General features: G+C 37.8%; 1 protein-coding gene and 1 long non-coding RNA gene across 2 annotated transcripts; one reads left to right on the top strand and one right to left on the bottom strand.

Moving 5' to 3' along the window:
* Positions 1–57: 57 nt before the first annotated feature.
* Positions 58–2,569, bottom strand: LOC135787568 (uncharacterized). The gene is made up of 5 exons (XR_010547110.2): positions 2,466–2,569; positions 1,815–1,874; positions 1,635–1,725; positions 1,465–1,544; positions 58–1,286 (listed from the first exon to the last, which is right to left on the bottom strand). It is a non-coding gene; the product is annotated as an uncharacterized lncRNA (long non-coding RNA).
* A 2,938-nt stretch (positions 2,570–5,507) lies between these two features.
* Positions 5,508–26,531, top strand: tdrd9 (tudor domain containing 9). The gene is made up of 35 exons (XM_065296524.2): positions 5,508–5,743; positions 6,675–6,766; positions 7,110–7,183; positions 7,662–7,883; positions 7,989–8,111; positions 8,236–8,316; positions 8,491–8,661; positions 8,752–8,855; positions 13,498–13,617; positions 13,695–13,779; positions 13,890–13,947; positions 14,058–14,162; positions 14,250–14,347; positions 14,438–14,569; positions 14,712–14,871; positions 14,979–15,042; positions 15,115–15,178; positions 15,265–15,309; positions 15,400–15,453; positions 15,529–15,645; positions 15,794–15,901; positions 16,003–16,103; positions 16,190–16,363; positions 18,486–18,597; positions 18,681–18,896; positions 20,054–20,143; positions 20,229–20,486; positions 21,089–21,256; positions 22,124–22,194; positions 22,278–22,387; positions 22,499–22,595; positions 22,906–23,044; positions 25,316–25,434; positions 25,544–25,616; positions 25,695–26,531. Exons 1-35 carry the CDS (start codon positions 5,619–5,621, stop codon positions 25,791–25,793), a joined length of 4,029 nt encoding a protein of 1,342 aa, XP_065152596.1. The 5' UTR covers positions 5,508–5,618; the 3' UTR covers positions 25,794–26,531.
* The last annotated feature ends 720 nt before the right edge of the window (positions 26,532–27,251 follow it).

The raw sequence follows: 27,251 nt of genomic DNA, 5'->3' as shown, positions 1-27,251 counted from the left end.
AATCCACAATTGTCACAATCACAAAATAATATTACACATAAATATAAGAATGTTGCATACATAAACAATACTATTTAAACTTATAAATATACAGACAGAGAAAGCAATATTAGAGTAAAATAAAACAAAATAAAAGCAACAATGAAAACTACATTCAAAGCAGTACAATGTAATGTAGCAGTGGCGGTTGCAAATTCAAAATAAGTGTTCGGAGTCTCATGTGTGTTGCTTGTGTTTTTAAAATGTTTTTGTTGCTTCATGTAAACCATGTGCATCACGTGTTTAGTCAAAACACGTGATGCACATACACGCACTCGACACGCAGAACACATATTTTGAAATTGGGAACCACACAAATGACGGGCTGTATACATGTTGTGACAAACTTCGCATCAAGTGCTCACAAAAAACAAGTCACCAGCTGCCACTGTAATGTAGTAAATATCTAAATAAAATGAACAACAACTATATTGATCTTGCTTTAAGAAATCAGTCCTACACTGCAAAAAATGACTCTTACATAGTATTATTGTCTTGTTTTCAGTAGAAATATTATTTAAATTAAAATGCTTTTTCTTGATGAACAAAATGACCTAAGAAAATAAGTCTAGTTTTAGACAAAATAAATAAACACACACACACACACTTTAAGTGAATTTGTGCTTAAAACAAGCAAAAATATCTGCCAATGGTGTGAGAAAAAAAATCTTACGTTTTCTTTTTTCATAAAAACTTAATTTAAGCACAATTTTCTCACTCCACTGTGCACTGTTACTTAAATTGTATATTTTTGTCTAAAAACTACACATATTTTCTAAGGTAATTTTGCTCATCAAGAAAATACATCTTGATTTAAGAATTTTTAGTTTTTCTACTGAAAACAAGATAAAAATCCTAAGTTAGAAAGTGATTTTTTGCAGTGTAGATTCAATAGCAGAGCTCTGTCTTGGAATTAATCAAACATTTCTCACTGTAACACTGTCATTTCTCACATATAAGAAAACCGGTTGCATTAAACCATTCAAGTTTTAAAACACATAGATTTGAGTACTGTGAACTTAAAAAAATTGAGTCACATGCAGTTATGCACTTATATTTAAGTTCACACTACCTAAATATAAGTGCATAATTGCACAAGACTTAAGTTCACAGTACTCAAATGTATGTTTTTTAAAACTTAATGGTTTAAGGCAACCGATTTCCTTAAATGGTTTGAGTTAAGTTAACTGTTGTCAGCAAAGGTAAAGTTGAGGCACCCTCATCTGGACAGACATCTCTTTGGAGCCCTTTGGAAATATAAAAGTACATATAAGTATTTGGCATAATACTAGTACACATATACAGATACACACGACAAATCAAATGACATATAATTAAAGTTGTACATTTTAGAAAGTTTACATTAAACTGTACAAAGATACAACAACATATGATCAAAGAACTTCATAATATACATCTTCTTACTTCATTTTCTGTGTTGATGTCCTCAGAGTCTCTGTGTTGTTCTGCAGCTTCATTACAGTAGGCTAGTTCAATATTGTTGTCTATCAAACACAGAATAAAAAAATAGAATCACATACATCATAACACATCTATTAACCTCTTTAATTTAATAATTTCATTATTAAACTTACATCATTTTGGCCAGATTGCAGTGACATCAATTTCTTCAGTGTCTAGATCAGTCTGATGTTTTAGCTTCCACTGTTACTTCGTTATATTTCTCTGGCAAGCACAGAATTAAAAATCAAAATCACATACATCTGTTTACTATCTAACATGTTTGATTTTAAAAATTGAATGAATAAACATACATCATCTTTACCCAGAAACCTCTTCATCGTCCACAAAGTTGACCACAGTGTACATGACCTCTGTAAACACAAACATGAATAGACTTCATATTTAAAAAGATGAAGAACAGCAAACATATAACGTTTAAATATATTATGACTCCAAGCTTCTTTACAATAAGCATCTAGGTTCTCTCAAAGTGAAGCTGGCTTTGTTCTAAATCAATATAAAGCTATTAAAACAGTCTTGAAAAATAAGCAGCATCTACCAGAACTAAAGCAATGAGCTTTTAAAACAACAAAAGATCGCCTGTATCATTTAAAATAGCAGAGAGACACTTGCTAGCTGCTAACATTTCAAACACACTAGTTACTGTTGCTTTGTTTGTTTTAAGCAAAGAACGTCTCATCTTGGCTTCTTTAAAGTTTTGTTTTTAAAAATTTAAACATCGAATTGATTCTTCTAACAGCCTGGTTTGAATGTTACTTCGCGTATTTTTAACCTCATGTTTACCGCTGTGTACCACTTATACCCTTAAAGTTTTACTGTTTGTGCTTTAAATTCAAACAGTTCTAGTATAAAGACAAAAACGAATCATAGTAAATAACATAATATGAACAAATAGGCAACCGATCAGCGTGATGCAGGCAAATGAATTAAATCAAACTTACCGTAATGTCGATGAGCAAACAAAGAGACCGAGAGTAATCCATGCAGTAACAGTTCGCGATTTTGAATCTTCCCGTCAAGCCCATAGGTAAAGCGGTCGCACCTGAAGGGTGGAGGTGCATCCTGGGAAATGTAGTCCTTTGACGTTGTTTCTGCTTGATCCTCTGCTCGCACTTAATATACTTTTTTTATAATCCGCGTTTTCACACTATGCATTTTTCTTTATACTTGATAATTAATAAAAAAATAAAAATAAATGTTTTTATAAAGTTTATTACGTTGACAAAGCATGTTTAGTTGAAAAACATGTTAACAGTTATTTTGAATGATCCTCAGATTTTCTTAAATATAAAATCTTTGTGAATCAGCACTTTCTTGATGAAATACAAAACTCTGTATAAACATGCCTCAGGAATTATGTCTGGGTTTAGTGGATTAACTGCCATACTAATCATTGGAAACATTTAACGTTACCTAAATGAATTTTTACTTAAATATACGTAAATATAAACTAATTCTGAGTTAAGACATGTAGCCTAATTAATTTATTGTAAATGAATGCATTAACTAACAATGAAAAACACGTCATGTTGTAGTTAATGATGACTCTTCAATAGTTTATGATTAGTATATGCCTTAACCCAGCATTAGTTCATGTTAAAGTAAAAATGCATGTATGTCTTTTTTCACTGTGATATATTGACCCTTATTATATTATAAAGTCCCCATCTCTTTTATTTAAATTGATTGATTGAAGACAAACATTATAATATGTGGACTAACTTTGTACAAGCATGCATTATCATATGCTAAAAGTTACCTCCTCAGATAGACTAGAACATTGATTGGTGCCCAAACATTTTCCTTACAAGGGCCAAACCTGACTGAGGGCCGTGGGCCAAAAGTAAATGTTGTTGTGTTATATTAAAATTAAAGTTGCCCTGATAACCCCTAATTTATAATTTTAAAAATAAATAAGCAAACATTACTCTGTTTATGCATAACTTATGCAGTTTTATTTTCCAAGGCTTTTTGTAGAAAAAAGAAATCGTTTTGCCAATCATTTTAAATATCCTTTTCTCTGTGTGCCACTGCCCCAACCTCTTCATTTTTAGTCTATAGTACACTCTAAAAAACAAATGGTGCTATATAGCACCAAAACAGTTGCTTTGGATCGTAACGATAGAAGAACCATTTTTAGTGCCATATAGCACCGGTGAAGAACCAGTGAAGCACCAGTGAAGCACCTGTGTAGAACCATATAGTGCTATGTAGAACCATATGTGGTGCTATATGGCCCCTATATGGTTCTACACTGGTGCTTCACTGGTGCTTCACTGGTGCTTCACTGGTTCTTCACCGGTGCTATATGGCACTAAAATGGTTCTTCTATCGTTACGATCCAAAGCAATTGTTTTGGTGCTATACAGCACCGTTTGTTTTTTTAGAGTGGCGAGTCCATTAATTTCCGTGATGCATTTTATACACCTTCAAGAATGCATGAAACATAAAAAAATTCACTTTAATCCCTTGCATTTAATTTTAATTTACATTTTGTAATTTAAAAATACAACAAAAAATGATACATTTTAGAAAATGTTTAATAAAAAATACGAACATCTGTGTCAATGACTTTTGTTTTCTTTTTCCTTATTTCACGTGGCATGATGGGCCAAATTAAAGGTCTATTGTGGGCCAACTTTGGGCACCTCTAGCTGACAGGTATCTGCAGATATGTTTACCCAAGTTTGTCAGTCTGTATCACCCAACATGTTTTGCATTCATATGTGAAAGACTGTCTTTTAGATTATGGACCTGTCTATTGATATTTTTGTTTCCAATTTATCAACATCCTAGCTAGCAAAATTAGTTACATGATGTCATTTGAACGGCTTCTTTTAAACGATGTATGCAGCATTGAGAGATACATGCACAATTTTCTGACCTAGGGCAGTTGGAGACATGTTTTCAAAGTGTTGTAAATATATATTCTGAAATAACATTTGTTGCATTTCTCTTGAGTCAGAGACATAATTTTCACACATGAAAATGGTAATTGTGTTCATTGAATTTTAGTTATTTTGAATGATGCTTAGTTTCTTAAATAGACGAATTAAATTATATTAATAATAAATGTATTTAGAAAACACAGTTTTTATGTACCACAATACTGTATGCGCTGTCTTAAAGAGACATGATTAACCCCCCACCCCACTTAGCTCTGAAAACAAAGAAGACACCTCTACCTGTGGGTCATTAACATATAAAAAGCCCTTCACACCTCACACCCACCCCTCCTCACAACCAGTTGTAAGGATTCCTGGAAACTTCCACCAGTTCCTACATACATCCACAAACGTAAGGTTTCTGGATGTTTAACAAGTTTACTTTGGTGTATTACCTTTCCAAGCACTCTGCCTCAAAAATCTGGCAAACCTAAAGTTTAGCAGAGATTTCCCATCCCGTATTTGTCCGTATACAGCTCTTTTCATGCAGTGTCTACACTAAACATTTTTCTACTTAATTATTATGTAATAATTTTGATAATTAAAAGTGTATATAAGATTCAAAAAAATTAAAAGTAAAGAAAATAATATTCAAAATTGTTCTACAGACAAAACTCCAAAACGCACACAAGTCATTCAGAATGTCAAAATTGGAATTAACCAATCAAATTAGTTTTAATTAATCCACAATAACTGCTGGATATAATCACACTAATTATTTTACATTAATTGTTTGGCCGTTTCTAAATCCAAACAGCCTTTGGAGGTCACATTGAAGTTGCATACGTCATGACGTCTGGTTTATTTAAATTAATTGAGCAATAAATTTGCAAACCATAAGCATGTTACAACAATTTACGGTTAACTAAGAATAATAGACAACTTTATAATAATTAATATTCTGAAATAAGACAGTATTGATGACGTATGCAGCCTGAAAATGCTACCTGTGGAGGCTGCAGCCTTCGCATAAAAAAACCCATTTGAGAGTCTTGCTCGTACACGCGCCACGTGGAGGGAAAGAAAAGAATACGAGTACTCAGTTTATATAGTACTTCGGTAGAGAAGGCACCGTATCTGTTGTCCTATAGCTCTGCATATTAATATTTTCGGTTGTGGAAAAAATTGTGTAATAAATGTTTATACAGGATGCGTCAGGCCGCAACATCAGCACAGATCGCGCACTGGTTCACTGTTGGGGCACAGTTTGCTAACATTACGATTACAGACGAAGTAAAAAAGGAAAGCGAGTCCGGTACAAGTTTAACAGACAGGTAAGAATCATGGAGGAATATTACTATTAATTACTAATAAATTAAATGGTTTATTTGATTGTACTTAGTGACCGGACTGTGTCTTTGAGCATGCGCATTTGGCGCCAATTACTGACCCAGTTTGAGAGACACGTGGGCTGGGCAAATTACAGTTTTTCTTTGGGAAATTATTGTTTTTAAAACACTTTGTTCAACCTCCACATCATCAAGTCAGTTGTGCACAACAAAAAAGCAAATTCTCATTGTTTTTGACAAATTGCAAATGCGTTGGTACATTTTCATCCAAATACATTATACTGGTTTTCAGTTGAATCGTCTTACAATAAATTGGTGTCAAGTGAATCTTGAAATTTTGAGTTACAGAAAATGTGACATTTCTTACAGTGAACCTTTTCTAATTTTGTAATTTTTTTTATTTGTACTGTAAAATAAGATTTTCTTACTTATAATTGTCTACACTTTGTATATTGACAACATGACTAACATGTTGATTTTCTTGTTCATGAACAATGACACAAGGACTTGGCATTTTGATGGCATTGATTTGTTCACTGACATAAAATCAATGTCGTTTTGAAAAACTTACATGCTTTTGCAGGACATACATGATGTACAATTATTACTTTGCTAATTTTTAAAATGATTAGAGACATGCTTCAAAGCGACTGAGAAAAACTGTAAACATTATGAATGTAGTTCATCATATTTATATTTCACATTTTTCATTAGCAGTTTACTATACAAAGTTTATGTTTAAAAGCAAGTGTATTTATATTAGCAAACAATGTCCTGCTGCATTTGTCAGTACACTGTGTCCTGGTTACGTTAAATTAATATAATATGATTGACAGATAATGGCTGAATTGGAGAGTCATCTGACATAAGACAAAACCACACATTTTCTTCTGCGTATGTGTTGTGTTTTCTGCAGGTCTTTCGAGTCGACCCCCGAGCAGAGCTCTCCAGGGAAGGAAATATCGGATGGAGGAAACCAGAAGGGCAGGAGGCCAGAACTGATAATAGGTAATAATCACGCGGTACACGCGGCTGATGCATTAGTACACTCTATTTAACACTCAAAGACTGTGATCAAGTCATAAATTGATGATAAAGGAACAAAATCTGTTTCGAAGTGTGATACAGTTGGTTTTACCTCACAAAACATTCAGAAATGAGTTTAATTGATGTCAGTAATACACTGGCTTGTTTTGATATAATTATGTAATTTCCAGCCTGACCAACAGCAATGACATTAAAGTAATATTTGCTTGCTTCATTCAAAGTTTTCGTTCATATAATTGCATTACGAATTGTGATTGGTCTTTTTTTCTCTTGCTTTTTAACTATCTAACTATCTGAACCATAGGTCCGGGGACCCCCCCTCCTCAACTCGGTACCTATGAATATCCAAATCTTCCTATTACTAAAAACAGACAGGAGGTACATGCACAATAACACAAAACCTAACCAACATACTCTATCCCTAAGGGTGGAAACGAAAGATGCACATACACACGCATTGCATAATCTTATAAAAATAGTGTATGAGGAGCTCAGATGCAAAAGACACTAAATGCCACCTCCGCCAAAAATGAAATAAAGATATTAGCCGAAAGCTCTCTGCACACATCATACGTTCATTAAATTCTTCCACTTCAAATCCACTTAATCCCACCCTCAAGCCATTAAGAAATAACAGTTTGTTGGCAAAATCGGATAAAAATGCTATTGACAAGAAAACATGTCAGACGCACTTAGAGGGTTTTGCATTTGAGCTCTGCATATGTTTACATACTGTACCTGTTGTACCTGTACCCTAAAATAATTTCCCAGACAGCTATTGTTTGTTAATTGATGTTGTGTATCAGTAAGATCATTTTCATGCAGTTACTCCCTTTGTTTCTTTTTGTGTGTGTAGTTGGTCTCTCTGATTGAGAATAACTCCGTCATCATTATACGTGGAGCAACCGGAAGTGGGAAGACCACCCAGCTGCCACAGTTCATTCTGGATCATTATGCAGAGCGGAACATGCCTTGTAACGTGGTGGTCACACAGCCACGCAAGATTGGTGCCACCAGCATTGCCCGCTGGGTTGCACGTGAACGCAAATGCACCCTGGGAAGCTTGGTGGGATATCAGGTGTGAGATCCATGCAGAAACTTGCCTTATAACATGCTGATTTTAGATGCCGTCATTAGCCAAACTCTATACTTTATGTATCTATCTCGCTGTCTTTCTTGCCAGGTGGGTTTGCAGAAAATGGCTACAGAACACACCAGACTGATTTATGTGACGACAGGAGTCTTACTTCAGAAATTAGTGGGGGCCAAGACACTGACAGAGTACTCGCACATCTTTATTGATGAGGTACATGCCGTCTTACCAATTTATAACGTGCCAATACTGTACCACTTCTGTTGGCCAATCAACACAGTTCTGTCTGTTTGTTTTGGACTGCTGGAGATGATTTTTATGCATGTTTATGATTTAGGTTCATGAGAGAACAGAAGATCTTGATTTTCTGTTGCTGGTTGTTAGAAAACTGCTTCGCACCAATTCCAGATATGTCAAGGTTTCTGCACATATTCTTTTAAACAGTTTTTTATTGATTTCATTCATTTTTAGGTATAAATTAGATATGTACAGTAGTATTTGGAAAAAAACATGCCTGCATCTGTTTTTCTGAAGTTTCATATAATCACATTTGCATCTGATATCCAAACCCCTGCCTCACCTCCCTCTGCAGGTCATTCTGATGTCGGCCACCATAAACTGTGCTGAGTTTGCAGAATATTTTGGCACACCAATCCGCAATCAGATGAATCCAGCCTACGTGTTCGAGGTGGAAGGAGCCCCATACGCCGTTGAAGAGTTCTACCTGGATGACCTAAAATCCATACGGCCTCTGGGAGTCAATGTACGGCAGCTATAGTGTGCATGTGAGGTGCAGGTGTAACTGTGTATTACAATAGATGTGTTATGTAAATGTTTTGTGTGTGTTGGTTAGGTGCACTTGACAGCCCAAGGCGACCCTTATATTTCTGAGGAGATGTATAATGTGGCTGTTTCTCTCATTCAAAACTTTGATGAGATGGAGGCTGGAGATCAAAGGTCAGTAATACAGTAGATTTTTCTTACATTTTTGATTAGAGATCAACATTTTCATTAGATTTGTAGGATTCATTTTCAGGTTTTATAATCTTAATTTTAAATTAATTCTAACTTGGTAGGCTTGGCTACACTTGTGATGACCAATCAGTGTTTCCCACAGATCTGAAATTTACTTGTGGTGGTAGCTGGTGAAAAGGGCAATCATTATTATCCACCGACAAAAAATGGTCTACTATACACAGTGTTTCCTCTAGGATTTTTTCCAGCTGTGGCGGCAGGGGGCGCCCATGATGATTATAAATGTACATTATTTTTTTTTTATGTAGAAAATAGGCTACAGTAAACTAACATGTGTTTTTTATCATTTTCATGCTGTCATTTACTTTTTCTTATATTTATAGCATATTGCTTTTCTATGTTTGATCTAAGCTGTATTTTCTCAAAAAATTCTTAAGTTTTATAGCTTCATACGGATCTTTCATTGTAGTTTTAATGTAGTGTGCAAGTTCGTGCTCGGGTTTAGCGTTACAGAGCTGTTGCAAAGTCACTCACAGTACTGTCTGATAATCCGCACCGCTGTGATTGACAGAACACCTGACCTGACATCAGCAGCAATTTATTCCACACCCGGGCTGTTTGACATAAAGAGCCCGACCCGGTCACACCGCAAATCGCGCAGTTATAGAAACCTTTATGCTCTTCGCAGACAGATCTTAAACACAAATAAGCACGGGGACATTTAAAAACTGTTACCTGTCGGAATCGAGTCGAATTCTGTTCTTGGATGTTAGACCCGCAGTTTACGCTCGCATATTGAGTCCCGACCTGGATCTACAACGCATATAACACGTTAATATTATTACTCTCGTTACCTCAAATATTATGCGTTTTACCCGCGGGTACCCCGACCCTCCTATCTGAAAACAGATGAAACAGTCTCACCGTCTGCCTCCAGTTTTTATTACCAACGTCCTTCTCTTCCACGGGAATAAGTTTCCTTCCAAACAGATTCGACTAATGTCTTGCAGTCCTATATGAGATGTATTCAGTATTTAGCCTTTTGTTTTTGGACAAACATCTTATCATTTAATGTGAAACTTTGTGAGTGTCGATCTAAAGCACAGAAGATTGACTGACAGCTGAGCGGTCAGCAGCGCGCTGCGCTTATAGCCTATATTCTGAATAACTAATGGCCAGATAAGTTGATAATATGAGTACAGTGATTACAAATGAATGTCCAAAAAACTCGTAATATGTTAAATCGAAAGTTTAATCATGTCATTTCTCGCAGCCCCGCGCTGGGTCCGTGTATATGCGCCTGTGAACAGCATACGCGTGATGACCTTGCAACTTAAATTACCCTTAATTTATTGCCAGACAGATAAAAGTAAAATAAAATTCGAACCTGTAAATTGTGTATTTTTATTTATGTAAACTCACAATAAGGAGAAAACCTTGTGCTTATTTAAAATCATTAAAAACACGACGTGATTTCTGCTGCTTTGGTTTAACAGCCGTCACAAAAAAAGAACAGAAACTCAAATACTTTTTTTATTCGTTTTGTCAATCTGATAATTATAAAATATTTCGTGTAGACTTATTTATTTTATTATTATTTCTCAAAACAGAGACGTAGCCTAATCATCATCCGTTGATTTAAATCTATTTGTGCATGAAACTAAACCCATAGGGGAAATTATGATATTTTAGGAGATTTATTTATAAATGAGTGAACAACGCGAATCCAGAAAGGAATTTTTTTCTTTCTTGCTGGGCGGACATTTCGGTATAGCTTTATTTATTTTGCGAGCTTCCGCCGCGGGTTTTGTCTAGAAGGGATACAGAAAATGCCAAAAAGTTTAGGATTAGATTTGGAGTTAGGATTTTTAGGATGAAAACAGCGGCTCTGGCTACATGAGATACACATACATCCTACAATCCTGTGAAATGTTTTGTTTAGAGGTGGGTTTGGGTGAAGGATTAGGATTAAACAGTCCTCATCCGGCGAGATTTCGTTTGCTGTATCCCTTCTATCCACAACCGCAGGCGTGGCGGGGATGTTTTAGGCGTGGCGGGCCGCCACGGTTGAATGTATATAGCGGAAACACTGATACATGTAACAAAGAACTAATAATGTGTGACACAACACAATACTTTGATTTATTAAACATTCATATTAATTTCACATTATAGTTCATTAATCTAACCACCACAAACTTTCTTTGCCATAAACAAAGCTGACACTGTTTGTCAAAGCACCACGAAAACACTTGATGTTTTTGCACTGATATATGAAGCAATTTGATGACCCCTTTTATCAAACTCAATTATATACAATACTATGTATAGCCTATTAATATACAGTGCAGGTCTATAGATTATAAATGTGATGATGTTATAATGGTAATAATTTCTATTAGATTAGGCACTTTTACTGCTTCTGCTTTCTATTTCTCTTTTGCCGATTAAAAAAAGCTTAATCCACTAATTATTTCAGATTTAAAAGTCTACTTGCTGTCCCGATGACAGACTTTACATTACAGCTTTGCGTTTTTTATATCCTGAGTCAGCTAGAGCTTTGCTCATTCAGTATTAGCACTGCTTTTTGCTACAATCTCTGTGCAAACTGTTTAGATTTTAGTAAAGATATTGTCTATTAAAATAGTAAGATTATTAAAAAATGGGATAAAGAAAATGAAGCGGCGCGTGGTCGTGACAAGAGCCAGTTGCTATCGCCATAGAAACCGGAGGCACGCTAAAACAGCACTCGAGCTTTAGCGCGGTAGCGCTCACGGCCGTTCTCCGATCGACTCGGGTTTTACACACAATATTAATCAGACTTGGGACCCGAAGTAATGAACTAGGACTGACCCGGACCCATCTGACCATTTAAAATATAAACCCGGAACCGTACGGGTCCCGCGTCCTCAGTGAAGAAAGACCTCTAATGGTAAAACTCTGCTCAAGTTCAGAAACATGAAAGGATACAATGTGACACTGAGGTTGCTTCGCGTCCCACCCAATTCATTGAGAAACAGAGAGCACGTGAACGGACACTCAACCGGAGAGACACAACGTGCTTGCACGCAAAATGAAGCCAACTTAGATGCTATAATCACATATGCACATAAGCATATGCGACCATTTTGGTCGCAGTGTGTTCCCTGGCTGCTCCGTATGTGCTGCTGCAGTTGATCCAGTTTGCCGCGCTGGATGATGAGTTTATGACGCATGCATCATCTTCACGGTCACCCGACCCCCACCTCTCTCTCGCGCTCTCTCTCTCGCGCTCTCTCTCTCTCTTTCTCTCTCCAAAACACGGGTCATCCAGTCGAGTTCAGAAAATACGGAAATTCGTAAAGTGATTTTTTTTACCTGGGCGGGTCGCAATTTACCTGGGCGCAGCGCCCAAGTAGAGCCTATGTATGGGAAACACTGCCAATAATTGAAAAATGTCCTAAAATTATAAGGAAATATGCCAAAAACCTGTAAGCAATTGAAATTTGTTGTCAATATTTAAAGGCTCATAAATTGATTGCATCATGTTTCTGCTCATACTGTCAGTATACTGGGTATAGTAAATATCATTCTTGGTATGAAAACTATCAGAGGAATATATATTCGGCACACCAAAGCTCCAAAAATATTAAACATTTTTAAAGGGACTAGGGATGCTAACGATTAATCGCGATTATTCGTTAGCAGAATAAAAGTTTTTGTTTACATCACATATGTGTGTGAACTGTGTATAATAACTTTGTATAAATAAATGTACACACATGCATGTATATGTTTTAGAAATGTTTACATGTGTATATACATTTGTATATTTATGTATAATTTATATTATATATAAATATAAATACTTAATATATATACATTTTTTTTCTTAAAATTATACATTTATGTGTTCATATTTATATATATACATATTTATTATACACAGTTTACACACATATGTGACTTTTTTTCTATTTTATTTTGGATTTTGCATATTACAGTATACATACAAGAACATATAAACATATGTGACTTTTATTCTGCTAACAATTAAACGTTTGATTTTTACCGTTTGGGAATCCATTCAGCTGATCTCCGGGTCTGGCGCTGGCGCTTTTAGCATAGCTTGGCACAATCAATTTAATCTATTAGACCATTAGCATCGTGCAAAAAAATAACCAAAGAGTTTTGATATTTTTCCTATTTAAAACTTGACACTTCTGTAGTTACATCTTGTACTAAGACTGATTGAAAATTAAAAGTTGCGATTTTCTTGGTCAATATGGCTAGGAACTATACTCTCATTCTGGCTTAATAATCAAGGACTTTGCTGCTGTAACGTGGCTGCAGCAGGCATAGTTTTTTTAGCTCGATGCTAATGATCTAATCCGATTCAATGAATTACCGCCAGACCCGGAGATCGGCTGAATGGATTCCAAAAGTGTAAAAATCAAATGTTTAACTAGGGGAGCTGGAAAATTAGATTATTTTTTTTTAAAAGTGGAGTGTCCCTTTAATATTGGACTCCTGTTTTGAGCATACAGGCTCTTTATCAGATTCATTACTTCTGTTATTGTTGATATGAAAAGACTGTTACATACAGTACATAAGACCTTTGACAGTCAGTATGTGTGTGACACAGGTGCTCGGAGCGGACTGGATGTGCTACTCATCTAGAGAGAGGCAGTGTGCTTGTCTTCCTGCCTGGACTGGCTGAAATTCAATATATGCAGGAGGCTCTCTCAAAACTTGTGCGCAAGAGGTACAGGTCTCTGTGTTTTGTGCATGTGAGGTTGTATTTGAATAAAAGTACTAACTGGTGCAATTGTGGGCTTGCAGATTGCAAGTGTATCCTCTTCACTCTTCAGTCACTTTAGAGGAACAAAATGGAGTGTTCCTGGTTCCTGTACCTGGGTATAGGAAGGTAATGTTCACCTGAGCAGTTTGTGGGCATTTGTATGGCTCTTGTGATAAAGAGTGTATGAAGGATGTGGTTGAACATGGACTCTATTTTTGCTTTGTGTGTATTTACAGATTATTCTCTCCACAAACATTGCAGAGAGCTCTGTCACTGTGCCGGATGTCAAATATGGTGGGTGTTTATTACGCTGACTAGTATGACGTGCGATGTGGGTTCATACATTCCTCTCATATAAATCTGTATGTGTTATTCTCTTTTTGTGTGTGTGTGTGTTTATACAGTGATTGATTTCTGCCTTGCACGACAGTTGGTGTGTGATAAGGAAACCAATTATAGATGCCTATGTATTACCTGGGCATCAAAGACCAGTTGCAACCAACGCCGAGGTACACCAGCATTGATGTTTAAAAGCACATATAAACCATACAGGTGCACACCAGGTTTTCTGTATACTAGTTGGTGTTTCCTCTCAGGTCGCGCCGGACGGGTATCTAAAGGGTTTTGTTACCGGTTGGTGACCAGGCGGTTCTGGGAGGATGAGATTCCAGATTTCTCAATCCCAGAGATGCTGGTGAGCCAAATCCAGCAATGACTATTATATAAACTGAGCCTTTAAGTTGAGGTGATGGGTGATGATGTATATGCATGTTTTGAACTGCAGCGATCACCAATGGCCAGTACCTTACTGAAGGTGAAGTTGTTGGATATGGGTGACCCCCGTTCTGTTCTCTCCACGGCCCTGACGCCACCCAACCTTGGCGATATAGAAAGGACCGTCCTGCAACTCAAACAGGTTAGACCTTTAATATAATTAACACTAACTACTTATTATTTATCTTTTAATGTTTGTGTATATAGATATACATGAAATTGGTAACTGTGTGTGTGTGTGTGTGTGTGTGTGTGTGTGTGTGTGTGTGTGTGTGTGTGTGTAGATCGGAGCTCTTTCTGTTCAAAGCAACAGTCTGAGGCAGTTTGATGGAAATTTGACATTTCTGGGTCGTGTGTTGGCGCACCTGCCCGTGGACTTGCAGTTGGGAAAGCTAATCGTACTTGGCCATGTGTTCGGTTGTCTGGAGGAGTGCCTTATTATCGGTATAATACAAGTATTTCAATGCAAATATATGTGTGTTATGAATTATTTGTAGTATGAGGTTCTCGTTGATGCTGTGACAATTTATATATGATTGTGTTTGTCTCAGCTGCATCACTTTCTCTGAAGAGCTTCTTTGCAATGCCATCCCTGCAGCATCTGGCTGGGTACAGGTAGGTTGACCTTTGACCCCCACACGCACCTTGCACCTTTTTTTGTAATGTTATTTCCGTTTGACCTCTTAGGAGTAAGTTGGCTTCTGCACAAAATGTTCCCTGTGACTTCATCGCTTTCGTCAACGCCTTTAAGGTACAAAAATTATGCTAGTCTCATAACATTGCACCATTTCATATACTGTCCATAATGCCTGTAACAGTATGGTTGCTGTATTTTAGGCATGGTACACATCTAGAGCTAAAGGAGAACTCAGGCACCCAAAGGTAAAAGTGGGAAAGTTGAGCACTGCAAGATGCCAATGAACAAATACCCAATGCAGTAAATAAAGTTAAAAACTTGTTTTTTTTCTCAAGGATGAACTTGAATGGGGCAAAGAGAACTGCATTCAGATCAAACAAATCAGAGAGGTAGATACGCTGTGAACACACACATACACGTGCACCAAAACGACTACGTTGTCCTCATGTTTGTGTGTGTGATAGGTTGCAGAGCTCTTTGAGGATTTGAAGAATAGAGTGTCCAGATTCAACATGCACATCACCACTACTTCAAACCCAACAGACTACACCAACCTTCACAAACAGAGGTTTATCCTGCAGGTATAGACACATGCACAGTAAACCCAGGCAGCAGTCTCATCTTCCGGCCTGTTTCAGTTTCTCTCCTATAGTTTGGCACCTTGAGTGTGCCATGTGTACAAACTGCTACTTTAGTAACTTTATCTCTTTAACTTTGTTTCTGGTATAGGTGGCTATCGCAGGTGCATTCTTCCCAAACTATTTCTCTCAGGGAGAGATTGATGAACAGTTGGCATCAAAGGAACTTTCTGGAAATGACCCAAAAACCACCATCATGGTACCATTTGCTTTGACTGAAAACTCTGAAGTTTAAAGTCTAACATTTGAAGTCTTACCTATCTGATACTTATTCTCTGTCTGTCTGTCTATCTATCTTAGCTTAGGAATTTGCCTCCGTTTGCGTTCCTGTCTTACAAGCAGCTACAGTCTCTGTTCCGTCAATGTGGACAGGTGAAATCCATCTGTTTTGATGGGTCCAGGTAACAACTCTGTGCAGTCATGCTTATTTTTAAAAGTGTGTTGGTTGTCTATACTTTCTCTGAATTGCCTGCATGCATCCTTTCAGAGCGTATGTAGAGTTTTACCGCTCATGTGTGAGGGAGTCAGGCGTGCTACCTGAGGTGTTGCTGGCTTTGCTGCGAGCACGACAGACTCCAGGTCTACAGCTGCAGGTGCACCACACAGACGAGGTGGAGGTCCAAGCTAAAGGAAAGCCCATTTCACACCTACGTTTTGCCAGGTATTCACAAGTAAATTTATGGTGCTTTTCCATTGCATAGTACCCCACGGTTTAGTTTAGTTTGGGACGGGTCAGCTCACCTCACTTTGGCGTGGTAAGCTTTTTCATTGAGTTTGGGATCACTTCGCAGTGGGAGGGATTATAGACGTGTCTTTATATTTGCGCTGCATACTGCTGTGACATCATACAAGTGAGAGCGTCCTTGTACATTCACATTCATTTATTTATTTATCAGTCCTCCACAAAATAAAAATGTGCCACCACAAATAGATGTTTGCACATCGCGTTTATCACTAAGGTTACCTCTATCTCTCTTGACAGTTTCGGTTTAAAAACACCCGTGGCGTCAGTAGTTGACGCACTTCGCTGAGCCTTATTGAAGTTGCATTTAAGCATATAATACTGACGTGCTCGTTGCGAATGTTCCGCCACAAACTGCAAGTTTGGAAAAAACTGTTATGGTGTCCTTAATTCTCAACCTGTGGATGTTTTTCTTCGCTAAAAGGGAGTTTGGGAACTTATAACAGAGCACAGATGACAACATTTTTACTCGAGACAGCGCAAGCTAGCACTAAAGGTAATCTTTACATATAGCGGTGGTCAATCGTCACTAAGCGTCAATCAGTGATCTACTGTGTTTTCGCGTCACGTTTGGTTACGCTTGGGTCGCTTGGAACCCCAACCGAGGTGTTGCGAAAAAAGTATTGGGTACTACGTACTGCACCCAATGGAAAAGCTCCCAAAAGTAAGCTGACCCGACCCAAACTAAACCAAACCTTGGGGTACTATGCAATGGAAAAGCGCCATTAGTTACTAGTTAAATAGTTTCTGTGAGAAGTTGCACCTGTCTCGACAACAGTATTTTTTGGTAGGTTCAGGTTTAACTATATGTCACCCATTATGTGGAAACCCAACTAAAGTCTTTTTTTTGCGATTTTATTTAATTTTAGTTCAGCCAAAAATGAAAATTCTGTCAACATTTATTTACTTTCTTGTTGTTATAAATTTTTTTGGTTTTATAAACACGTAGGAAGATATTTTGAGAGATGTTTTTAACCAAACTGATCAGAGGCCCCATTTACTTTCATAGTATGAAAAAATGATACAAAAGTCAATAGGGCCTTTGATCGGTTTGATTACAAACATTGCTCAAAATATCTTCTCTTGTGTTCATTAGAACAAAGAAATGAATACAGGTTTAGAACAACATGAGAGTGAGTAAATGATGACATCATTTTTATTTTTTGGTGAACTAAAAAGGAAAAAGGTGATTTACTGTTTTCTAAATAATGTAAAGAACAAATAACCGTGGAAAAAATATAACCTTGATATATTTTATATTGACTCAGTAAGGTCAAAGATTGAAATCAATGACTACGTTTACATGTAAACCAATAATGCGATTATTTCCAATAATCAGAGTAAGGACTTGATCGCAGTAAGATGTTTACATGGCTAAAGCTAACCTCTTCACTCCAGTTTACATGCAGTTTTAATATTCAGATTATTCGCTAATGATTGTGCTAATTATGCACACATAGCTCAATGCAGGGCACAAAATATGAACTCAAATATACTGTCCACTGTTTTTATTGACTTGCGTTATATGACAGACACGTTCTTATGGACGTATTTTGTTATTCGGTGCAGTGATTAAGACAAATAATATGACAGTGCCTGTAATTGTTTTATATGCGACTTTCGTGTTATTTGAGCTGTTTCTGGATGAAGGCAGAACGCTGACAGCGAGTCATGTTGACAGAATTCAGGGAAAACTTCCTGATTTCAAGTTTAAAACGAATTTGCGCTTAAGGTGCGTGACAAAAACGCGCACTTCAGTGCGGTATAGATGCGATTAATGTGTTTATATGGCCGCATACTGAGATTAAAACGGCGTATGCCACTTGTTTTAATACAATTACCGGTATACATGCTGCGATTATGAGCTTAATCAGATTATTTAAATCAAAGTATTTTGTTTACATGCAAACCTGGTCATTGAGTGAAATCAAACTTTAGCCTGGGTATTTGTAAGGACATTTTAAAACAGAAATTAGTTAATGTTGAAAATATCCATGCATTGAAATGTTACAGTGTCCTAAAGTACAGAAATCTCTTTTAGGATTATCGTGGATGTTCAGAGTCATGTTGTATGTCCTGTTGGAGTTCTAAGCAACACGGTAGATCCAGAGAAAATTCCATCCAACAGAGAGTTCATCATTAACATTACAGAGGTGAAGGCTTTAAGCTTCTTTCAGTCCATCTTTTGGCACAGTATTGGTGTGTAAAGCTCATTAATGTGTGTGTCTTTCCATAGGTGATAGATGTAGGCCATTTTTGGGGCTTTCAGACAGATGAGAGCAGTGTGGAAAAACAGTGCCAGTTAACCGCAGCGTTGAACATGAGAGATCTGCGACCCATGTCTGTCTCTCTGTACCCAAACCTGCTTTGTGTGGCACCCTTCACAGACACACAGCAACCAGCCAAATACTACAGAGCCAAAGTACTGCACATACTGGGCAGCAACGTAGAGGTATTCACATAATATACACAAACCATCCAGATACTACTACAGGCTATTCTTTTACTTTTTTACATTATTTTTTTCCAAAAAAAATTATGCAAAACGTTACTGATTGGTTTGTTACTTTTAAAGGGGACAGAGAATGAAAAACCATTTTTACCTTGTCTTGGTTGAATAATGGTAGTCTACCCAGATTCACAAACATACAAAAAGTGCTAGACATGCTAAACATCTCAGTCTCAGTCTTTTAGAAATGTCAGCCAGAAAACGGCCCATTCTGAAAAACTGATGCTTATTGCATCACAGGCATCTCCCTGCCCCTCCACTTTAAAATAATTGGCTACATTTTTTGAGTGGCAGCAAAGTCAGCCAATCAGTAATGAGATTGCAAGTTAAGCCAGTAGGGGGAGCCAAAAAGGTGCAAAACCACTTGTTTAAAATCCCCCACCCTAATAGAGCTATCTGAGAGAGGTTTTTAGGAAGGTTCTAAGGCATTACAGACCCAAACAAAAAAAATTTGTCTACATGTCACATATAAATGCCCTGTTCAATCATTCTATGTCACCTTTAAGATGATTAAAATATGTGTTAGCTAGGTAAGCCATATGTACTTAGCTCATAAGCAGAATTCAAAACAACATTACGTTAAATGCTTTCATTTGTAAGTCACTTTGGATAAAAGCATCTGCTAAATGGTAAATGGACTGCATTTATATAGCGCTTTTAACAGACCTATGGCCATCCAAAGCGCTGTACAATTAGCCTCACATTCACCCATTCACGCGCACATTCATACACGGACGGCGGTGTCAGCCATGCAAGGCGCCAGCCAGCTCGTCGGGAGCAGCTGGGGTTAGGTGTCTTGCTCAAAGACACTTCGACACTTGGTCCGGTGGAGCCGGGGATTGAACCACCAACCTTCCGGTTTGTAGACAACCTATATGAACCACTGAGCCACTGCCGCCTTGCAAACATAAATGTATGTTTGCAAGGTATAAAAAAGAAAACGATTAGCAAATGTAAGAGTTTGTTGCAATGCAGCACTGTCTTGATCTGCTCTGTCAGCTCACCACAAACTTACTGGCGTTCCAGCCATATTATGCTACTTATTGTATTGTATGGCAAAACACTTATATCCTTAGTTTCTGCTCCATGTTTTTCTGCAGGTGTTCTTTGTGGATTTTGGGAACACGTCTAAGGTCCCATGCAGCAGTTTGAGAGAGCTCCCATCTGACCTCATGACCTGGCCTTTTCAAGTACAGTTCCCATTTCTACCTGTTGAATTTGGACATGTCCATCTCAGTATAAAAGTAATTTTTTATGGATTTTGTTTCCCTGCAGGCGCAGGAGTTTTGCCTTGCGGGTATGGGTCCGTCTGCGCAGTCACTGATTCTGGGCGATCGCTGGAGCAGTCGGGCACGAAACCGCTTTAAGACACTCGTGGGCGGCCACTCGGCCATCGTGTCCCTCTACTCTATTTTGCACGGCGTCATGCGTGTAGACCTGCACATCTCCACGGAGACGGGTGATGCCAGCGTGGCTGACCTGCTGGTGCAGGAAGGACATGCCTGCCACGTACCAGAAAGCTTTGAGAGTCAGGTAACGATGGCAACACCCCAAAATCCCTTGTTTTTCTGTATGACTGATAAAAGATGTCTGTGTCTGAAATAGCCCCCTATACCCTCATTCACTATTAGTCCACTAAAATGAATGCGTGTATTCGGACACTAAGGCCCAATCCCATTTCTTTGTCTTACCCCTACCCCTTAGTTTTGCACGTTCACGTGAGAGTAAGGGCTATCCCAATTGGACCTTACTTTTACGTGAACATGCAAAACTAAGGGGTAAGGCAAAGAAATGGGATTGGGCTTTAAGCTCACCGGAAATGCTGTGGCGCTGGTGCCATCTTTTGCCGGACATCTGTTGTCCACTCATTATTGCAGTGCATTGTGGGGTTGAATGAGGGCACTCAATAATGTCCACTATGATAGTGGACTATTTAAGGGTATAGGGGCCTATTTCGGACACAGCCAATGTGTTTTAGTTCTGCATGTTTTGTTTTCTTGCAGTTGTTTAATTCAGCTGAAAGGCTTTTGACATTTATTTTCTGCTGTTGCTCAGCTAAGAATTATTAAGAAACGGTGACCTAAATGAAAAAATTATAAATCCTGACATTTCTCTCTGTTTGGGTGTATCTGCAGCAGTCACATGAGGTTCTGATGTCACTTTATCAGGATATGGCAAGAGGGAGATTTGCCCCCACCTCTACTGGTTCTTCTGTTAACAGCAGGATGGAGGAAGACAAACAGCTTATCAATGAGCTCCTTCAGCACTTTTCTACATCTAGTGGCAGTACCCCCAAATGCAAGGTGGTGGCATAGCAACTTTTTGACCATAACTTAAAGGGGACATATCATGAAAATCAGACTTTTTCCATGTTTAAGTGCTATGATTGGGTCCCCAGTGCTTCTATCAACCTAGAAAATGTGAAAAAGAACAACCCAGTAACTTAGTTTTGGTAAACCATTTGGCTCCCCTTGTGATGTCAGAAGGGGATAATACTGCCCCTTAATCTGCGCTATCCAACCACGGCACTGCCATTTAGTGCAGAGATCAACTCATTTGCATTTTAAAGGACACACCCAAAAACAGTACACACATCTCACATCTTTTACTCACATCTACGAAGTGGCATTTTTAACATGCTATAATAAATTATCTATTTGAGCTAGAACTTCACATACAAATCAAAGTTCTGTGATCATTTGTTAACTTCTGTTTTTGTTTTGGTCCACATGGGGGCGCATTCAGACTAAAAAATATCAGCATTAGTAAACCTCATACTTTTTTAAACCTAAAAGGTTTTGATTTCCATGAAAAAAAGAAAATAAGAAATGTTGAATACTTCACTGGCCACCTTCTTCATAAATTGAAAGTAAATTAAGACACCTGCAGTTTCAAATTGACAAGATAATTCTCATTTCTTTACAATGCATAGATAAAAGTTACTACTGCATTTTTTTAATATCTGTTTTTATTTTCTGTGTGAGAAATTCATACAAGGGTAAGTAAATAACATAAATTTCAATTTACTCGCTCTCATGCCAGCCAAGATATACTTGTAATTTTATATTAAATTACCATCAAGTTATCTTCATATATAGGGGTCAACATCCATACAGTCATGACAGTGAGAGTATTTTCTTAGGGTCTAAGTACTGTTTTTTTTTTTGCAGGCAGTGATTCACGGTCCAAGCAGTCCACATAAGGTCAGTTTTCACAGCATGACCACGGCCAGCCAATTTAGGTAAGATATACCTGTTAATCTCATAGAAAGACAAGAGCTGATCTCTTACTTGTTGCGAGTCTTATAGGTTTGGCTTGTTGCAGGACTGTTGGGATAGAGAGGAACAGTATTAACTCTGTAATGGTGAACGAAAATCCCCAAGACTGGCATGAGAGGATGTTGGTGTCTGCATCCGTGTCTCTCGCCGCCTCAGGTACACACACTAACATTCACACATGCTTGGCAAGGGTTTGTCATGGTAACAACATTTTACTGTGGTACCTGTGGTACCGTCAAATTTACTAATGTTAATGTTTTTGTACAGGTTCTCGTATCATGTTGAAGGAAACGTCTCTGATGCCTCATATCCACGGCCTGCCCTCTCTTGTTACTATGCTCTTCACCCCTGTCATGGAATTGCGGTATACAGTCACCATAAAAACACTTATTCTGTAGACAAAAAAGCATTTATGTTTAAGAGGAAGATGATAATCCTACCAACCACTAAACTTGTTTTTGTCACAAAAGTAAACTTTTTTTATACTATAATAAATAAGACTTAAGATGCCACAAACAGTCCACAAGCTACATGTTAGCCATCAGTCATGCTTCCGAGCTAGCTAGACGGCAAACTACAGTCCACTCTTGTTGTTTACCTTTCTTACTGTCCTTTATATTTGCAGTTTATTTACACCAATTACAGCCATATACTAATGTGTACTTCTGTTATAGCACTGATGAAGATCAGACATATTTTACTGGTGCTCTTTGTGGACTGGGCTGGAACTCTGTATCTGAACAGGCGGTGCTTCCCGAGCATGACATTGAGCTTGCCTTTGATGTCAAATTTACAATTGAAGACATCATAGAGGTATTGCTGTGTTCAACATACTACTCTTTCTGCAATATGTGCAGAGTCAAATACCCATATAACCTGCAGATTTGACAGTTATCCCACAATTCAATGTGCTTAACTTAAAGTAATTGACCCTTCGTTAAGCCACGCCCGAAAACGGGGCAATCTTTCGAGTGAGGGAAACATGCCGAAGCGTTGTGAATATGGACTGTGTAAATCTGATACCCAGTATCCTACGGGGTGGTGTATTTTTTTCCATTTTTGAAACCCCAAGTGGAGAAATGTCGGACGTGGGGCAAGCAGTGTGGAATTCACAACTGAATATCGACAGGATTAACAAAAACATATGTTTGCTCCAATGAAAGGGCACGTTAATGTTAGCTGGTTAGCTAACTCAGTATATCATTGCTTGCAAATAATGACGGTTCTTTGTTCATAATGCTGAAAAGTAAAATATGATGATTAAAGGCAAGACAGAGCTGACTGACATACTTAAAAAAATATTTTAACATCTTGTTAATAGATGGCCTACCCCTGAGTACCCCAATCCGATCACGGCTGTCCCAGGGTTAGTTCTATAAGCGGGAGAATGTTATCATTGCAAAGTAGTAGTCAGGCTGATGTATTGTGCTTATTCCACTGTTTGATTTATAATTATTAGATTATTTTTACAAATTTTACTTACCCTGCTGTGCATAAACAAAGCTGTTCCTCAATGTGTGTGTTTTCCATTTGAATGGCCAGCGTATGAGGTGGGTACTGCTACAATTTTAATAAAATTATTCTCTAATCGTTTGCATTTTATGTTGTGGAAATATCCCTCGAATGCATACTGCAGTCTCTTTTGTCTTGCTCTCTCAGACTTTTCACCTGTTCGCCAAAAATGACTTCTTATCTCGCAGAGAATGTCTGACATTGGTGCATACATACTGTAATAGACTTGCCAGGCGCAAAGCTTGACAGTCGTAGCAACAGTAACTAAGGAAGGCGGGGCTTAGCGAAGGGTCAATATTTTTTAACATTATTTCTGGACTTATTATTTGATCTAACTGGCAAATGTTAAAACATGCCCATGGCTTACCTAGGTGGTTGTACATAGGCATGTCTATTAGGGCTGTCACTTTTGTGAAAAAATATATTTTTAATATATAAGTGTTCATTGAATCGATTGTAAAATCGATTTTCCATGTCTAAAAAGACGTTTCCATTTTCAACGCCAAATAACAGACAAATGTAAAGAGAGCGCCTGAAACGCACAAGTCAGCAATATTTCTTATTCATTGTCATTAAGTTTCGTGCAGAATAAAAAACAGCAACAGTAGTGCAACATTCTCTAAAAAAATATGCAGAGTGGACTGCTGCCATAAATGAAAAACATTACTGCAGGCTTCAACCGGCTGCTTTTATGATTTAGGCAATTCAAAAATTATTTTAAATAATGATTCGATCCATTTCAAACAACTGTTCAAAAATGAAACTTTAAATAGACTTACTTGAAGTTGAGAACATGCTGTGTATTTTTTTTTTATTAAACGTAACCGACACTTAGGCGGCACTAGGCAGGCATAATGAAATGCGCAAAAAGACTAGGGCCATTACAAATTATTGGTCAGGAAAACAAGTCGATCAACATTTTAGGGGTCAAGAGCAGAGTGTTTTTCATTCACTATATGTCCATCTGTTGAGAAGACGCACTCCGACCGCACTGATGTCCCAGGGAAACTCGGGTACTTCGTTGCCAGCTGCGTATTTCGTACTGCCAATCTTTCATCACAAAAGCGGGTCGCTGTCAGCTCGCAAGGGTGGCTCCTTGTCATAACTCCTTCATCTCCTGTAAGGTCACAATTTCGACGCTCTCTCGTGTTGCACAGGTTTATTGACGTTGTCCTCCATTTTCTTTGCAAAACACTAGATGCAGCGATTGAAAGCATGAAACTATAGGTGCGTAAAATTGCTGGGTATTTTCTGTCTAGCTTTCGCACACCTACTGCACTTTCGGAATTCTTTATTTTCTTTTTCTGCTTGTTTGTGAGTTTTGTTACATCTATATTTTTAACTGTTTAATTCTTTTAAAATTAATAGTGTACATATTTGGTTAAAATCGATTGCCTATTTTCGTTTTCGAAACTTTTTTTGGTTGGTCCGATCGATTGTGCAATCGATTTTCGAACGAAAAGTGACAGCCCTAATGTCTATACAATAAAAAGAAAAATGGTACACACGTTGTTGCATGCAAAACATCATATGCAATCAACAGTGATGTTGACAGTGTGTGCTTGTGTGTAGATAAATGCATTGAGAGGTACAGTGAACAAGCTTGTGTGTGAGGGACCAGATGGCCTGCTTCACTTGAGCACTGACAGGATCAGCAAACTTCAGGAGGAGGCACGCGACCAGCTTATCAGGTGCTTGCTCGCTTCATTCTTTCTTTGATATAATCGTGGTAGCAGAAGTGATGCTGGTAGAGGATGATGTAGCAGAGACCAAGTTATGACTCCGAATTTTTATCCTCAGACTCTTCATTAAAAACCCTCAGAGAGCCGAGTGCACACCTGTGTACTTTGACAAACCCAAGAAATGGAACTTGGTAAGAATCATCAGTTCATGTTGGTGAAGCAAGAATTTCTTTCTTTACCCATTTGTTAACGTCTTCTCGTGTTGATAGGTGGACCGCTCCCAGCAGATGGAGCTACAGCAGAAGGATGATGAGAAATCCAAAGGTGTTTTGTTTCAGCTGCATCCCATCACCCTACTGAACATGTGAGGCAGCACTAAAACCTTCAGTTTTGAATAATGCTTACAGCTGATTGTAGTTGTTATTGTTTGTTACAAAGTGTTATGCAGTTTTATTTCAGCTTTTGTTGTTAATTATTTAAAGCAAAATTCTATGTTAATGTTTTAAGAAAATCTTTTCATTTATTGAAGTTTGTCGACCCCTGTTGGGCTATGCAGTAAACAATTTCTGAAGCATTGTATATATTCTGTCATTGGGTACAGTTCAAGGTATGCAGTAAACAAATTCTGTATTGATATACATGCTCTTATCATTATGACTACTATAACAACACCCACCATGCCTTTTACTTTATTCAGGGTTCTCACACCTTAGTTAACTTTAAATTCAAGGACTTTCCAGGTCCAATACCCTCAAATTCAAGACTAAATGTGGGGACACATTTCAAGTGAGAGCAAGGTTACATCGTGTTACCTTTTAACTCTTTCCCCGCCATTGACGATATATCTCGTCAATTAAGAGAAAACGCTTCCCCGCCAATGACGAGATTTTCCGTCTTTCCGCAATACCGCTATTATCCACCAGGTGGCGCCCTTCCGCAACTTTTTAAAACCGGAAGTATTGCCCTATGGCAAGCTGCTGCATGTCCGTGTCTGTTTTAAAGATCGCTCTGAATGGGATCTCTATGAAAAGTCCGTCATAAATATGGAATTATTTTTGCTTTTTGCTCAAAATATGGTGTTTTTGCAAAAACCTACCCATATTCAAAAGCTGATTGCAAAAGAACCGCTAAAGGTAGGATGAAACGGGTTTTTTTGTTTGAAAGCAGAGGGTCTGTTCTTTCATTTGGTATATTGTATGTTTATTTATTTAAAGAAAAACATTTTCTGGAAGGCATTAAACTTTGGGGAAAATCATGAAAAACGCTGGCGCTGGCTGGCAACTTTTTTTTAAAACGCTGGCGGTGAAAGAGTTAAGATACATTGTTACAGTTTCCTTTCAAGGGAACTTGCGCTGCGTCACTGCGGTGACACTTTGGGGACGCCTCCAGGGGACAGTGAGTCTAAAAATTCAACCAATGGTGCGGCTTAACGACAAAGACAGGGTGACATGGGAGCCAGGAAGTATATCGCTATCTGAAATATTGCCAAAGACGGCATTACAGGGAAGCAGGAAGGGAGACGCAGCGTCTCGTTCCCTTTTCAGGGAACAACAGTTACATACATAACCCTAGACATTTTCATGTGTGAAACACAAATATGCAAAAAAGCATTTTGGTATGAATCAACACTCGCATACAGAAGATATAAACATTTTAGCATGTGTGCTTAAAAGGCTAGACATTTTATGATATTATCCTACAATACACAGGGAATATGGATTTTTTCCAGAAATATTAAAATCAATTCAAGCACTTTCAATGACCTGTATCTATGTATGTATAATTTAAAAAACTACCCAGGGCCTTGAATTATTTCCCCCAGATTC

Source organism: Paramisgurnus dabryanus, chromosome 20 (genome assembly GCF_030506205.2).
Source record: "Paramisgurnus dabryanus chromosome 20, PD_genome_1.1, whole genome shotgun sequence".
Taxonomy (NCBI): Eukaryota; Metazoa; Chordata; class Actinopteri; order Cypriniformes; family Cobitidae; genus Paramisgurnus; species Paramisgurnus dabryanus.
The sequence above is the reverse complement of the archived record's forward strand: the minus strand, read 5'-3'. Positions and strand labels throughout refer to the sequence as shown.

Bases quoted from the DNA above. Each gene is read 5' to 3' on its own strand.
- tdrd9 (XM_065296524.2), top strand. From the start codon at position 5,619: ATGCGTCAGGCCGCAACATCAGCACAGATCGCGCACTGGTTCACTGTT. The intron at 14,348-14,437 runs GTGAGCCAAATC...TTTGAACTGCAG, and splicing joins TCTCAATCCCAGAGATGCTG to CGATCACCAATGGCCAGTAC. The intron at 14,872-14,978 runs GTATAATACAAG...TGTTTGTCTCAG, and splicing joins GGAGGAGTGCCTTATTATCG to CTGCATCACTTTCTCTGAAG.